This window comes from Larus michahellis, chromosome 3, assembly GCF_964199755.1.
Source record: "Larus michahellis chromosome 3, bLarMic1.1, whole genome shotgun sequence".
Classification (NCBI taxonomy): Eukaryota; Metazoa; Chordata; class Aves; order Charadriiformes; family Laridae; genus Larus; species Larus michahellis.
The window spans coordinates 12522475-12537753 of NC_133898.1; the positions used below are offsets into that span (position 1 = coordinate 12522475).

The 15279-nt window shown below is 35.9% G+C and overlaps 1 protein-coding gene across 4 annotated transcripts in view; it reads right to left on the minus strand.

The window, feature by feature from the left end:
- The window catches only part of EML6 (EMAP like 6), a 136682-nt gene that overhangs the window by 42222 nt on the left and 79181 nt on the right, over positions 1-15279 (minus strand). For all 4 annotated transcript variants that reach the window (XR_012585935.1, XM_074578610.1, XM_074578609.1 and 1 more), the window contains exons 14-21: positions 14147-14265; positions 13180-13366; positions 12371-12476; positions 8245-8338; positions 4790-4890; positions 2667-2869; positions 1173-1284; positions 312-439 (exon numbers count right to left, since the gene is read on the minus strand). Coding sequence is in view for 3 of the 4 variants with exons in the window: in XM_074578610.1 (XP_074434711.1) it covers positions 312-439; positions 1173-1284; positions 2667-2869; positions 4790-4890; positions 8245-8338; positions 12371-12476; positions 13180-13366; positions 14147-14265 (1050 nt within the window). In the remaining variant the exon portion in view is untranslated. The remainder of the gene's footprint in view (positions 1-311; positions 440-1172; positions 1285-2666; positions 2870-4789; positions 4891-8244; positions 8339-12370; positions 12477-13179; positions 13367-14146; positions 14266-15279) is intronic.

Sequence of the window (15279 nt, forward strand, 5' to 3'; positions counted from 1 at the left end):
GTCAGAAACTGTGTTAGCTCTACTCTTCATTTTTCATTTTTATGTTGGGTCCTGAACTAAAATGGCTAAAGAATTCATAAAAACTCTCATCAGCGTTTGAACTTAATAGACTGCTTGTTTCACTTTCAGAATTCTGGAATCTTCAGTGAATCTCAAAGTCATTTACATAAGAAAGCATCAACTTCTGCCTGAGCAAGGAAAACAACATTGATCAACAGGATTAATGAAAACAGAAAGAAATGACTGGGAAAATCTTATAATGTCTTGTATTTATACAGGGAATATTTTCACATGGAAGAGCCATACACTACCTGAACAAGTAGAGTCATAGGGCCACTTTTATCAATTTCAAGTATCTCTCCATTTTTAGTTCCCACTAGTATATGCCCATGTCCTAGACTGATGGCTCGAATAGAAGGATTGTCTTCTAAAAGTAAACCTGAAGAATACAAAAATATTAATTTTAGGATAATTGCGAAATCAAAAAGAGACTCGTATCACCTATAATTCACACAGCTTACATCACCTATAATTAAAATCTATTTAAAATAATGAAACATGAGATACACTTGCCTGATCAAACTACAGGATAATCCATGGATGTAATTAATAGTTCAAAGGAGGGAAGCTTGTGCTAGTCTATATTGTGGCAATATCAAGATCGGTATTTTACTGCGTTAACAGTGACAGTATATAAGGGATTCAGATGCTCCAGCAACATGGACATTAATTCTGTGATTATCTATGAATACCACTTTACAGACATCCACACTGATGCCTGGGGAAGTAGAATTTAACAGGTCTATCCAACTCATAGGGACCCTGGTCTCACTACATGAAATTTGGCCACTTGAGGAAGATAGCTGCTAAACAGAATGGATCTTGGAAGAGCCAAGACTCACAGCCTTGTGACATTTCTTTTAAAAATAATTTCTTCAGTGAAAACAAAGCCAAACGTCACGGAATAGAGGAAGAAATAGCAGAACAAACTATAAATGGCAAAGACTGTGGAAAATAAAACTGAAATCAATCAAAACAGAAAATTCCAGCACAGAGTAGTAAGTAGTATATTAATGTTCTTTTTGTGTTCTGGTAAGATTTGACACCTATTACTGCCATTTTACCAGCCTTCATGCATATAGTCCTTATTAAAACACAGTAAAAAATAATACCTTTAGAACTAGCAGATAGTGCTGCTCTTTTAATAGCGTACGTCTTCAGACATCTTTCAAACATATCATCCCAAAGTGCCACAATTCCATCTTTTCCACCAGTTGCAAAACCCTGTACAATGACAGTATGAAAACACACACAAATGTCAGCAGTCATGTGAATAGTTTAATATTTTAAAAGACATGTCCAAAGGCAGCATAAATTATCCCCTGCATTTTATTCATGTGTCGAATTAAAAATACTTCAGCCTATACCTATGAAGAAAACAATAAGGGGAGAAAATCTAGAGAGCTGCTTTTCTAGGGTTATAAAGACTTACAATGATGCAGAGTACTCTAACTAGTAATACTGGACCATAACATTTTTCTGCATGTGGAAATAAGCTATGGAAAAATACGTGCTTCATTCTTAGAAGAGGCAGTAGTTGGTAATAATAGCTTCTCAAATTATTCCAAATTCAATGGACTCAGCAGATGGTTCAAACTGAGTCCTAATAACGCAAAGGGACCAATTCTTTGGTTAATTCCCTTGGTAGATACTCTTTATCTGTGCCAAGCAAGTGCAAAACACAGCATAAAAAACTAACAAACAAAAATGTAATTGAAGGGGATGTTCAGAAGATAGAGCGTCAAGAACAAATAATAGAAAAATTGATGGAAAAGCTAGAAACAATCAATTACGGACAGAAGGGACTGAGCCACAGGGATTTTAACTGACCGACCTTGATATATAAAAATATTATTATCTAATATTCTTCTTCTCATGCTATACTTTTAAAGTTGAAACTATCATGTCAAAAAGGATATTCCATTAACAACATCTTCAACTTGCCAGTGGGTTTCAACTGGCAAAACTTTGCCCCAACCTCATTTATGTGATGTCAATAATATATTTTGTAATAGTTTCTTTTAAAGATTTATTGATGCAACTGAAGGAAAATACTTTTGATATCTGGAATAATTAACTCAGAAAAACAAGACTTTTGGATATTTGAAGTCTTGCTTGCCTAAGACAGAGTGATAATATTATTAAAAATATCCTGTTTCGTATTTTGGAAACTGATAATGCAAAAATGCTTTTGGAACCATGTTGAAGAGGCAATGAATGTTACCTGTTACTCTTCTGTGGTTTACAAATATGAAAATGACACGCATGAGCACAGTGAGAAATAAATTCTGCATATTTGGATGTCAGAAAGCTATTGGTCAGGTAACGAGGACATATAAAGTGGTGCTTACAAATACAGGTCTACCAAATAACAGAACTCATTAATATTGGTTTCATGATTTGAATCACATTCAGATTCATCCAGGGCAACTTGTTTTCTGTTATGGTTTTGTTTATTAAAGCACCTTCAATGTTAGTGCAATGTAGAACAATGTACATACACGTGTACATACACATGTACAAAACCTGAGTAACTTCATTGGGAGATAGTTAGTTATACACTTCTAAAATCCAGTATTGCAACAAAAATAATAAAGACGAAATACCTTATCCAATGCGTGCATGGCAAATACAGGTCCATCGTGGGCTTTCACGGTCTTAAGCAACAGAGTATCCTTCCAGATATAAATGTCTCCAGTAGCGGCGCCAGAGAAAACTATGTCTTCTATTCGCCCGTATGAAACGCTCATCATAGTTTCCAATTTTCCAGTAGTTCCAAATGTTCCTCGTTTTGATGTAAAGCCTCCACCTGCAATATAAATAAAAGTAAGTCTTTTTATATTTTGGTTTCTAGTCATAATGCTATAAAAGAACAAATGTAAAGGACAAAACCCCATCATCTCTTGTGATTGCCTAAGACATAGTAGATAATAGAAATACTGAAAACACTGTGCAGAGGGAAAAAACATAATAAAAGAAAGTCAATCTAGTAATGGCAGTTTTGAAGCAGTAGAGGCTCTGTTTTTCAGATTGCTATTTCCAGGCAAATGATAAATTTTGGTGAGGAATTGTGTAAAAAGAATTAATACAATGGCTGGCAGAACATTTTTTGCACAGAACAGCTGACGAGCTTCTACCAAGCTTTCTCTCTTTCGAGGTGACCATAACTGCACATGAGATACTAGAGGTTTGGTTTAGTTGTCCACTGGCAAGTTGACAATTTGACGGCAGTTTTGCAGAATAAATGGTAGATTTGCTCCTCTTCTGATTGCCAGAGAACCAAACTGCCACCACCTTACTTTGGTTCAGAAAGCAGGAAGTAGCCATATGCGCCCATGAACTGAGTGCTCATAGACAAAAATACACAAAGAATTACAAAATAATATAGGCGTCGGTGTCCTTGCTTCAAGTCATCATGTATTTCACAGTTAACACCAGACTGGAAGTCCCAATTCCACTGAGCAAATCTTAATTCGAAAGACACCATTTTTATTCCAAAGGGATTATTCTTCAAGTAAGATACTGCTTAATGCAAATTTCCCGTAGCAGAATTTGGCAAACAGCAAATGTCTTTACTACAAAAATAACCTAAACATGAAGTGCAGGGGAAGAAAAAAAAGTAATTTTTACATGAGAGCACCTGAACCACTTGACCGCTGTAAAGTACAGTGTAAGTATAGGAACTTCTTAAAACTATCTGATTTTGCCTGAAAATCTGATTTTGCCCTGAGTTCCCTTGAATTCTATTTTTAGCTGCCCTTGTGCTGCCTACCTTTACTGAATTTTACACATGGAAGATGCTCTCTGGGACCTTGTGTAGTGTGTATATGATTAAAAGTCGTGAACGACAAAATATCCAGTCCTGAATAAAAAATATACTCAAACAGAAGCCAGTTTTGCTGTCTTCTTCAGTTTGACAGAACATGCTAGACTGATAGCTACTTCCCATTCTGAATATTTTGCTTATTGGTTTGCAGAATCTTACCCTGGTTTCAAATAATGGAAAACACGTTTTCATCTTTCATTATTTAGAAAAGGAAACAAAACTCCTGTGTCATACGAAAAATGTATTACCTTGATATCTTGATTCTTGTGATATCATATCATGATTTTTAGCCTAATGGATAAAACATAAATTACTATAAATGAACTTCTGCAAAACATGTGATTCTTTATTTCTTTTTTTTTGTTTTGCCCAGGCACGCCTATTAAGGCCCATCCTCCAGCCTACCTTTACAGCCTGGCACTTTGAAAAATGTGCTTCCATCTCTGAAAGTCATCTCCGATGACTGAAAACCAGCTCTATCTTGAAACTGAAGGGTTGCTGAAGTGTTATGTCAGTAACTGAGGTGCAAACACTACCATTTTTAGCAGTGTGCCAGAGGTACCTAAGATTCTTGGCTACCAGCTGGCATTTTCACAAGGGTCCTAATCTGCCTAAGTGAATTACAGGACTGCATGTTTTCTGAAAGCCAAGGATGCTTATTCAGGAGAAATCCGTAATAGTATGACTTGAGTTAAAAAACAATTAGCTGGAAATGACTTCCAAAGAGAAAGGAATATTGTGACATTTGCAGATTCGGAGGCAGGTTTTCCCCTTTTTACTATTTTGGTAACTAGAAAATTGCTTTACAAATAAAACAAAGTCTTAAACTGAGAACGTGATGTTCCTGTATTAAAAATACACGCATTTTCAAATGAAATAAATATAAAATATTCAATACAGTACCTGTTTGCTGCCAAAATTTGATATGCTTCATCCCAACTGTGACTAGTTTGTCTACATGATGCGGATTACACTTCACCACAAATATTTTATCTTTATGGCCCCTGCAATAAGAATAAAAACGAAAAAACACTCTAAGGGATGAAATTTCAAACTAATTTGTTTTAAACAGGCATTTCATCATATTGGACTAACCAAACAGAGTCTTTAACAATGACGGTCTAATCACCATGACTGTGGTACTCTTGGTGCAAAAACAACAGCATGGATCTACAACACTATAAGGATTGGGGGACTAGTCACAGAGGCTACGTCTATATTATTTCTACCATCATTACCCTAGCTAACAAAAAGTAGAGAGCCATATTTCTAACCTGCAAGAGCTTAGCCTTGGAAGCTGACTCAAAGTTGGCTTACAGAAGAATTAGACTACAGAAATGTGGTGAATAAAAATTACCTCCCACTGAATTTCAGTTCAGTTAAGTCATAATGAAGAAGCAAGCAACAAAGGTCAATGCAATTAAGAAAAGGTATAAAGGGCAGCATAAATATTTAAATGGTAAGAACTCAATTAAAACATATTTAAATCCTCTGTCAAGAAAAACGAGGAAGTCTTTAACCTACTGCTTCAAGGGGGAAAAATAAAATAAGAAATTATACAATTATAATTTAGGAAACAGTTCGTTCAGCAGTATATACACCTTCAAATTTAGTTCTCAGGTAATTATTCTGTTGGAGTATGTATTTATGGAAATGTGTAAGTTTAACCATTGCAAAAAATATTCCCAGATGCAAAGTAGTAATTATTCCTATTTCAGTGTTTTATAAAAAGCAAAAATCACTAGCCTTTCAGTTTGAATTTTCCGGTTTTGTACTATGAGAATGTCACCTTCATCTGACAGGTTTAGCAGATCTGAAAAATCACACGGTTCTGATAAGCCTCTTGGTTTCAGTATTTTCTTCTGCTTAATCAGTCTAAAAGATGAAAACCAGTCCTTTACACCTTTGATGTCTGAAGTATATCCTCCTGCAGTTTCTCCTTCTCCTGTTCCTCTACTTTGCTATAATGATGCCCACCCAGCCTTTCAGTTCAGGCCAGTTACACTGCTTCTTCTGGAAGCATCTATCACATCGGCAAAGTGTACCGCCGTGAGTCCAAAATCAAACTAATTGCATCCCAGTGCGGGTGTCCCCTGTAAAATGACAAGAGTATGTCTGCCCATGTGATAGGATGAACAGTGTTGACACACGACTGTATGGCCCAATTTCCTGCAACGGTCAGACCAAAACACATATACAAACCTGCGTAGTTTTTGCGTCCTCGTGTTCCAAAGAACCGGCACAAGACATTTGCTCTTACAGGATGAAGAAAGTAAAGAACATAATGTTCCCTGATTGCGATTGTAAATAAATTTGACGATGCCCCTCTCTTAGGGATTGCAGCGCACCAATACAAAACACTAGGATCAAACAGGACCAGCACCGCGTCAGCATGTACGGCATGAGAAGCTAGTGAAAGAAGCTCAGATATATTTTGATTCTAACAGCGTACACTGACTCAATAAGGATTTTAATGAAACTAGACAGAAGACTGCAGAGCCAAGATAGGGAAACAAGCTGTATAATTTATCTAGTGAGCAATTAAAACAAGAGTATATTCTGAACACTGTGACACGAAAACTGAGAAGTCATGCTAAAATAAATCGTCCTAAGAAGATTAAGCAAAAGGGATAGTCACAATAAAAAAACCACCAACCTACAGAATAAACATAATGAATGTTTGTACGTAGTGAACGTACACTTCTTTTTTCAGGTTTAGTCGTTTGGTTGAATTCCTCGTGTGGGTCTACATGATTGTAAGGAGATGCCCTTCTATTTTTCTTGTCCGCTAAGCCCACATGAGGGTCATGTCTAAAATTTGGATGTAAACTCTCCTGACTTGATATTTGTCTCTCTCTTTACGTGTCCTACTGTGCTTACCAGAATGGGGGACTTGCCTTTAGGCACTGCTAAAATATAAACAATAACTTAAATTGGAACTTTTGAGATGATAAACTCTTTTATTGTGCTCTCTGTGAGGACCCTGCATATTTTCAAAATAATAGATTAGCAATAATAGTAGATACATTTGGTACATAATAGTATTACACACTGAAAAGGACCCGAGTACTTAATCTTGTATCTCTCCTGCGAGCAGCAAGAGACAGGTAGCCATATAGCCCATCGTTATCTTGTTAAAAGCTTAAAAGATCTCTATGGGAATATATAAGGTACTTCTTCACTCGTGAGTCTGAAGCACAATCTGAGACAGTAAAACTAGGACTGGAAAGCAAATGAAAATGTCACGTTTTACAACACAGACGACACTGTCAATAAGCAAGATTTAAAATCTTGCTGCCTAATAATCTGGATGTCTGAGACAAATTTATATAGCTAATATAGATTATGGTACCCACACGCTTGAATCAAAACATTTGTTTCTTCCATAATGGTACACTACTAACAGATAATGTTGCCAGGAGAAAATCTTATAATTTCTTCTGGAATATGTCACCATATAATAATAGAAGTAAATTATCTTTCACAGGCACTTTTTTGTAGTCCTACTAATAATTTCTACTGATCAATGCCAGATGTTACATGGTTGCAGACAGGATTTGAAATGAATTCCTCCTGTTTCTGGTACATAAATCCGTGCTTACATAAATTCTACACGATTCTAGTGTCTTGACCTCAGAGGTACATTTGATTTGCCTGAGGGTAAGACAGAAATCAGGTTCTCAAGCAGTTTGGTTCTTCTATCATGTACAACTAGTATAGTAGAAAGAAAATACTGCAATTCGATATTTTCTAGAAGAAAAAAAGCAAACATGTAAACTGTAATCCAGTTCTCCTCCCACCACTGGTCTCTTCAAGCAATTGCAAAAGCTTCTTCACTACAGGGTGATTAGCTAAGCTTTCTGTTAGTAACTGCAAAGAGCAAATATCTCAGAAAAAAGCTGACTCAGAAAGCAAGATTAGCAGACCATGAAAAATCTATTTATATGAGAAGGAACACTTTTTTCTTTTTAGAAAAGTGATCTGCATACGTACACTGAATGGAACGCAGCATATTACCTAATGCATAAAGGAAAATATGACAATTCTGATACTTCTGCCATGAATCAGGAAATAAAACTGGGAGAAAATATTAACTTAACTTGAAAATCACTAAATGAGCTATGATATTAACGTAGCTATCCTAACAGGAAAGCTAGGGAACTCTTGACAGAAATAGTTCACGGGATTTCCAAACACTAAACTGTACATCCCAAGGTTTTTAATCTGGATATATTGCTCTGAAACACCATTCTGTTTTCAGAGATGTGTTTTTTCCTATAAAGAAAGAAATACACATGGATGATATTATTCAGAAAAATGTAATCACAAGGCACATTTACACCAAGATGTATTCTCACCTGGTTGTTGCTAGCTTTTCTCCTTTTTTCCAATCCCAAAAAACAATGGCATGATTATCATCTAGCCCAACAGATGCCAAACATTTTCCATCAGCTGTACAGAAGCAATACTTAATGTTAAAGGTGGTAATGTTTAGCTGAAAATACAACAGGCAACGAACACAACAAATACATTGTAAACTGAATTTCAAATGACGTATTATAAATGAAGCAAAAAAAAAAAAAAGGAACTAATACTTTGAGAGATTAGGGTTCAGATTCACTGATGGCCCTCAGTTCCTAAAGTAGACTGTGTAGAAAATTAGACAAATGAACTGAAGGAGCGAGTCAACCTGCCCAATCTGTTAACATAACAGAAGTCTATACCTGCTGAAGGTTTTACCCACAAGGAGGATTCATACTGCAATACTGAGCACCGAAATTAATACCTACTGGCTGATGACGCATCAGCTTTCACAGAGATTTCACAGAGCACTTTCCTAATCCATGACCTAGCCTTCCTCTTCTTAACTAAGGTGACTTTAAATATGGCAGCACCCTTATCAGAGACAGAACAGGTTGTGTTATAGGTCACAATAAGATTTTTCTGCTTAACTTTTAACTGGATGATTGCAAGTCATTCTTTCGACTTCATTATCTTCTATTATGTTTGTATGTCTGACCTATTTTAGGGGGTTTTTTTATATTTGTATACCTTATCAAACCACTGATCTTTCCCAAAGGCAGAAACAAAAGATTCTTTTGTGTAAATACAAGGAAGGTAGGTAGGATCAAACAAGACAATGAAAGCCAATTTAATAAAGTCCAAGTACTCCAAAATCACATTACATTTTATTTGAAATATTTCTGATCAGATGATGTTCCTTTTCTTTTGCTTGAAATGGTGACAAGAATTCCTAGTGTATAATGAAACGGCTGGTTAAAAGTTAATAGTCAATATAATGAAACTATAAATATGGTAGAAAATTCTAAGGCTAAAATTAACTGCCAGCTTTCATCTCTTGTACTGCAGGAAAGACACAGCACTGCTGAAAATGAGAGGATGAAAAGCAAGAACAGAATATCATACATAATTCAACAGTACCTAGGCATTCTTGCTACTTGTATCAAATAAAAATAAACAAGAACATTGTTAACAAACTTCTAGACACAAACTACTGTCACAAAATTTTGAAAATTTTTAAAAACTAAACCGTAATTGCTGAAGTATATGATAAGGGAATTGAACTTTATAGGTTGTAGCAGGAGCCAATCACCTGATTATTTTTTTAAATGCAGAAAAGTTAAAGGTGGAGGAGCAACTGGTGAGACGCCCAAAAAAGTGAATGAAAGCAATGATTTGACGATGTTACTTCACGTAGAAGTTAACAGATGTTAAGGGCTCTGTGCTTAAGCATATTTGACTTCAAGAATAGACAGAGTGCTGCTGGTATAAATTACTCCATTAGCACTACTTCATAAGGGTGAACGGGTCCTCACAGCTAGACGGGTCTCAGTATTTAGCAACTGAGTTCGATGAGAAGCAAGTCAAGAAGGAGAAGGGGAATTACAGAAAGAAGAGTTCCCAGTTGAGTGAAACAGGCCTAGATGGAAGGAATGTACGTAGGCAGGAAAGAATGAAGTTGAAAAAAAGGACAGGAACCAAAATGGAGTTTATTAAATAAAAAAAAAAAAAAAAAGTAAGTACACAAACAAGGAGACACAAAAAGTTAATGAGAAAGGAAAGGAAAGCAAAGGAGACAGTAAGAACCATTCTATAATAGTTTTAGTGAGATAATATGCTATGAAGATAGCTGATATGAAAGGTAAATATACATTATATAATATGTATTATTTAAGAAAGAGGTATATTTGTTTATTTGGATGGCAATAATTATTTTTAGGGGTAACTCCTCAATTGTGTAAACAAAACATGGGTAACCAAATTTTCTTGGTAAGAATACTATTTAAACTTTAGTCACTTGAAACAGGAGGTTTTATGCATTAATACAGGGTATACACGCCAATTAATATCCAAAATTATAGATGTTAAATTAGCCACCAGAGGGCACAACCAAACACTGCATGAATGCAATTATAATCTTCGATTCATAACATCATCCGCATGGTCCTACAAAACTGACCCAGCTCTGTACACTGTTTTCAGTAATGGCCAATAGCAGATGCTTTAGAAAGCGAGTAGGAGCATAGAGAACGGGTAGTATAGAGTCAGCTGCCAGATAAGTACAGCCAAAAAAGGTATCTTTGGAGTTTTAGGTTTCTTTCTGTAAGCTTCAAGTACTGTGACCTCAACCTGTTGGACCAGCTGCAGAGAAGGGCCACAAAAATTGATCAGAGAGCTGGAACACCTCTCCTGTGAGGACAGGCTGACAGAATTGGGGTTATTCAGCCTGGAGAAGAGAAGGCTCAAGGGAGACCTTAGTGGCCTTTCAGGACTTAAAGGGCGCTTATAAGAAAGATGGGGCCAAACTTTTTAGCGGGGCCTGTTGCAATAGAACAAGGGTAATGGCTTTAAACTGAAAGAGGGAAGATTTAGACTAGAGACAAGGAAGAAATTTTTTACTAAGAGGGTGGTGAAACACTGGAACAGGCTGCCCAGAGAGGTGGTAGATACCCCATCCCTGGAAACATTCAAGGTCAGGTTGGATGGGGATCTGAGTAACCTGATCTAGTTGAAAATGTCCCTATTCATTGCAGGGGGGTTGGACTAGATGACCTTCAAAGGTCCCTTCCAACCCAAACTGTTCTACGATTCTATGATTTAGAAATATTTATTATTAACACAATCAAAACTCCCTACAAAGTAGACCCTAGTAGCACTCTGATATTGTAGTGAGGTGCATATTTGCACAACTATCTGTTCCTCTCTATGCCAAGAACCTTAGCGAAAGACAGTTAGGAATGCAATATGTGCATACTCAGGATCAGGTCCTAAAGCAACGTTGTAATGATGCCAGTGATTGCTACTTTTAAAAAGAGCTTTAATATTTTTGTACAGATTTATGTCCACAGAATATGTGGCCAGGTTGTTCTTGAGGCTTTTACAGAAGTACGTGGATTCTAATACAGGGAGTGCTACTGTCTTGTACAGGAATCTAATCTTTGTTGAAAATATAAACCACAAAGTAAGTATTTTCTAAATATATGAATGTTTGTTCTACTACAGATTGTAATGAGAAGTTTTTTAACATCTATACACACTATGTCAATTAGATCATCCTTATCCATTTTCTCTTCTTCTGGTACCATATCTCTTTTCAGAGCTAGGTTACACACCACAATGGATCACCAATTTCACATTTGAATTCCAGCTCTTGGATGAACACCAAGGCTCCTCTTCCGATAATGGAATATGATTTGGTTCCACAAACTTATCTTTGTGGAAGTAAAACTTCTTTCATATAGGCCTATCTCATAAATATGATCTATGTCCTAATGAATTCTTACCACATTTCTAGAGAGGAGAATATGAAATAAATTATGTTTAATTGAAAAAAAATCAGACTAAGAAAAGGATACTTCAGCTAAAGTATTTTTTTTTTAATGGAAAAAGGGAGAATGAATTTGTAAGCACTTTTATAAAGATGCAAAAGTATATAAGTCACCATCATATGCATGTTTTTCAGTGCTGAAAACAGGAATTACCCTTTGAGAACTGATACAACTTAGGTTGTCATCTCATCTCATCTCAGAAAGACAAGTAGGAGAAATAGCAGATAACTGCTGGTTGTATTTGCTTCTTCTGGAAAGCCACTGAAAAATTTGGGAATTGTTAGCAAATTTGAAGAATTGCATGAGCCTACAGATCATGTTCCCATTTCGTTTATACACTTCAAGTCACCATTCTGCCTGCTTTTAAATTATTATACCACCATGTAGACAGCCACCAGAGTCCCAGCTGTACACTTGGTATTATGTATTAGACATCACAAAAATCAATTATTGATCGCCTGACAAAAGGCCCGTGACTGACTTCACACTACGCACGCTATTCTTATCAAAACTGTTGCAGACTTTTATGTAAAATTTGTATTGGTTGTAAAATTGGCTAGCTATTCAAATTAAGATTTCATCATAAGGATTGCTTTTTAATTAATCATTTAGATAAATATAGGTTGTGGCTTACCTGAAAAATCCAGTGCGCACACTCCTCTTTGATGCTGGCCTTTGAGCAATGATAAACATTTCAGTGTCTGTGTGTCCCAAACATGGATAGCAGCATCTCTTCCAACCTAAATCAGAGCATTAACCAGAATATCTGCTCACAGAAGTTCAAAGCACACCAATATCAGTAACTAGGATAATCATATCTTCAAAACACTCCAGAGGTAACTGCTCTTCCACTTGCCCCGTTTTATCTGTTTTCAAGATCAATTTTCTCCTTTAGAGAAATATCAGTAATTATTCTCTAAAACATCAGTATTCAGTATCATATTAATGATATCATTTATCGTGATACATGAATATATATAAACATATGGAATATATCATATTCAGTACCTGATATCAGCAGACTGCCCAATATGAAATAGCCTTTATCTGAAGAAGGCTTTTGAATGCTACTACAGTACAAAACCACTGAGACTGAATAACAAAACCCCCAAACCTCCTAGGATGCAGATAAAATACAGCTCCTGCATTTACACAGATGAAAGCAGAGGTTCAAAGTGAATATAAGATTTTTTGCAAGGCCACAGCATAGGATTGGCGAGGTTTTTTTGTTACACAGGAATGATTTAATAATCACCTCAAACAGTTTCCAGTCCAGCAAACTCCCCAGCAGTTTGGCAGGGGTATAGGAAGCATCATGCAGCTTACCCATACGTAGGAGGAAACACTCTACTGAAGGACAGAGAACCACATTTTTCCTAATTATATATTGTAAAGGGACTTTATTTCCACGTTTTGCTAAGATCGTCACTTCTAAATACCCACCTGCCCAGTTGCAACATAGTCTTTCACTGGGTGAATGCTTAGGCTGAGGATGTCATCATCGTGACCAAGATACAACCTTTGAGTGTGTTGTTGCCTATTATATACAACTGCTACAGCAGCAATGTGATACACCACTTCTCCAGTTTGTGTGTAGAACAAGTTATTTCGACAGTCATAGCCTCTGTAACTGAAGTAAATACAAAACAAGTTATATTCTGTTTCAAAACTCTTCCGGTACTTTGTCTAACAAATTGTGCTAATAGTTGGTACATTAACTTGAAAAGAGTACATCTGTGGTGTCAGCTTTAGCTCAGAAATATCACAGCGTCCAGGCAGAGAGACTAATCCCACCAGGAGCATCCATGAATCTTGTCGTGGTTTACTTTGCAACTACCTCCTAAATTAGTACTTAGTAGTAATATAATAAAAATAAATTAGTACTTACTAGTATAATAAAAATAAATTAGTACTTATTAGTAGTATAATAAAAATAAATTAGTACTTACTGGTATAATAAAAGTAAATTAGTACTTATTATTAGTATAATTCACATGGAATTGTGTCCAGGTAAGTTTTACAGGGACTCGGGTTCAAGCAGAAATCTATCAGGCATTTTTACAAATCACAGCTATGATCAATTTAACTTTACAAATCACATCACGATCAACTTAACAGAGAAACTTTGCTTCAGGAAACACAAGGTGTAGTCAACAGCTAGTTTCAAATTTTGTAAAATGCAATGCTGATTTATTATATGGCTACAGTATTACAACCTTCTCTTGTTCCTCAACAAATACAAGGAAGGAAAAGAAAATCTATGGCTAATATTCCAAAAATTACCCACAGTAATAATGACAACCGAATTAATTGTGGGTAAGCACTGAAAAATGCTTTGCTAAATGCTCTGATGTGACTTGATTAACATTGTTAGGATGTTTTAACAGTCAGGGAAAAAATATTACTCTACCCATGTATAAACTGCAACTTTAAACTGTCCTCGGGTGCTCGTTCTCTTTTAAGGAAGGGCACAGAATGGTTTTTCTCTTTACTTTGCTGTTTCAGCTGAGGTAGGTCTTCTTTGTAAACCTGAAGAATAATTGTTAAAGTTAATTGCACATCTCCAGTCTTCTAAATATTCGTATATATGAAAGTGACGTTCTTTTAAGTATTAAATTCAATACATGTTAATGTGATGTTCAGTAGTTACAACACAGAGTAAGTCACTATTGCTCCCTACAGAACTTCAAATAATAATAAATATTTTCTAGACAATGAAGTCCCGTAACATGGGAGTGGCCCAGAACATTAGTCTGGAGTAGCAGTAGCAGAGTGTATTTTTTCTAGAAGATTCCAGTGTCACTTATTGAAAAGGAATTTAAATGTTGACTGGAACTCATTAAGTGTCTTTTAACTTCATATGTTCTTCAGTGTACATACTCAAAGCTGAACATAACTAATTCATTTTATCTAGGGATTACAGTGAAATATACAGTAACCAACAGCACTTAAGTGATTTGCCCATGTGTCCAGAATCCCAAAGTAGAACCACAGCTCTGTAAATATACTAAAGACACAAAACAGTATACATTTAAATCTTTCAGAAATGCTGAAACTCCGTGGGGCTGCTGAAGATGTTTGAAGCTTCTTCAAAGCTGTGGCACCAAACAAAATCCTTTATAATGGTGAAATAGAGCTACGGTTTGTTTTCTGTGCCTACATTTCTTGGATGTTGCAAAAGGACAATGAAATTGCCATTCCCACAGAAAGCTACACAACTGCAAAGATGGAATATTGGATTTTTGCAAGGAAGGTGTTCATATAACAAGATGAGCTTTCGAAATGGTAGGAAAACACAGTCTTCACATATTGTATCTGTCACTTGTATGTATTGTACTTCATCCTGAGTGTTCATATCCATTTACTCTTACTCCTCAGTGAATGCTACCAAATAAACAGAATATAGGATCATCATTTTCTACTGCATCTCAAAATCCAGAACCCTCTTCACTCATAACATTAAAAAAACCCCAACAACACAAACCCAAACCCAATTCTCAAAATAAGATTAATGGTTTTGTTTCCATGTGCTTTTGGTACATT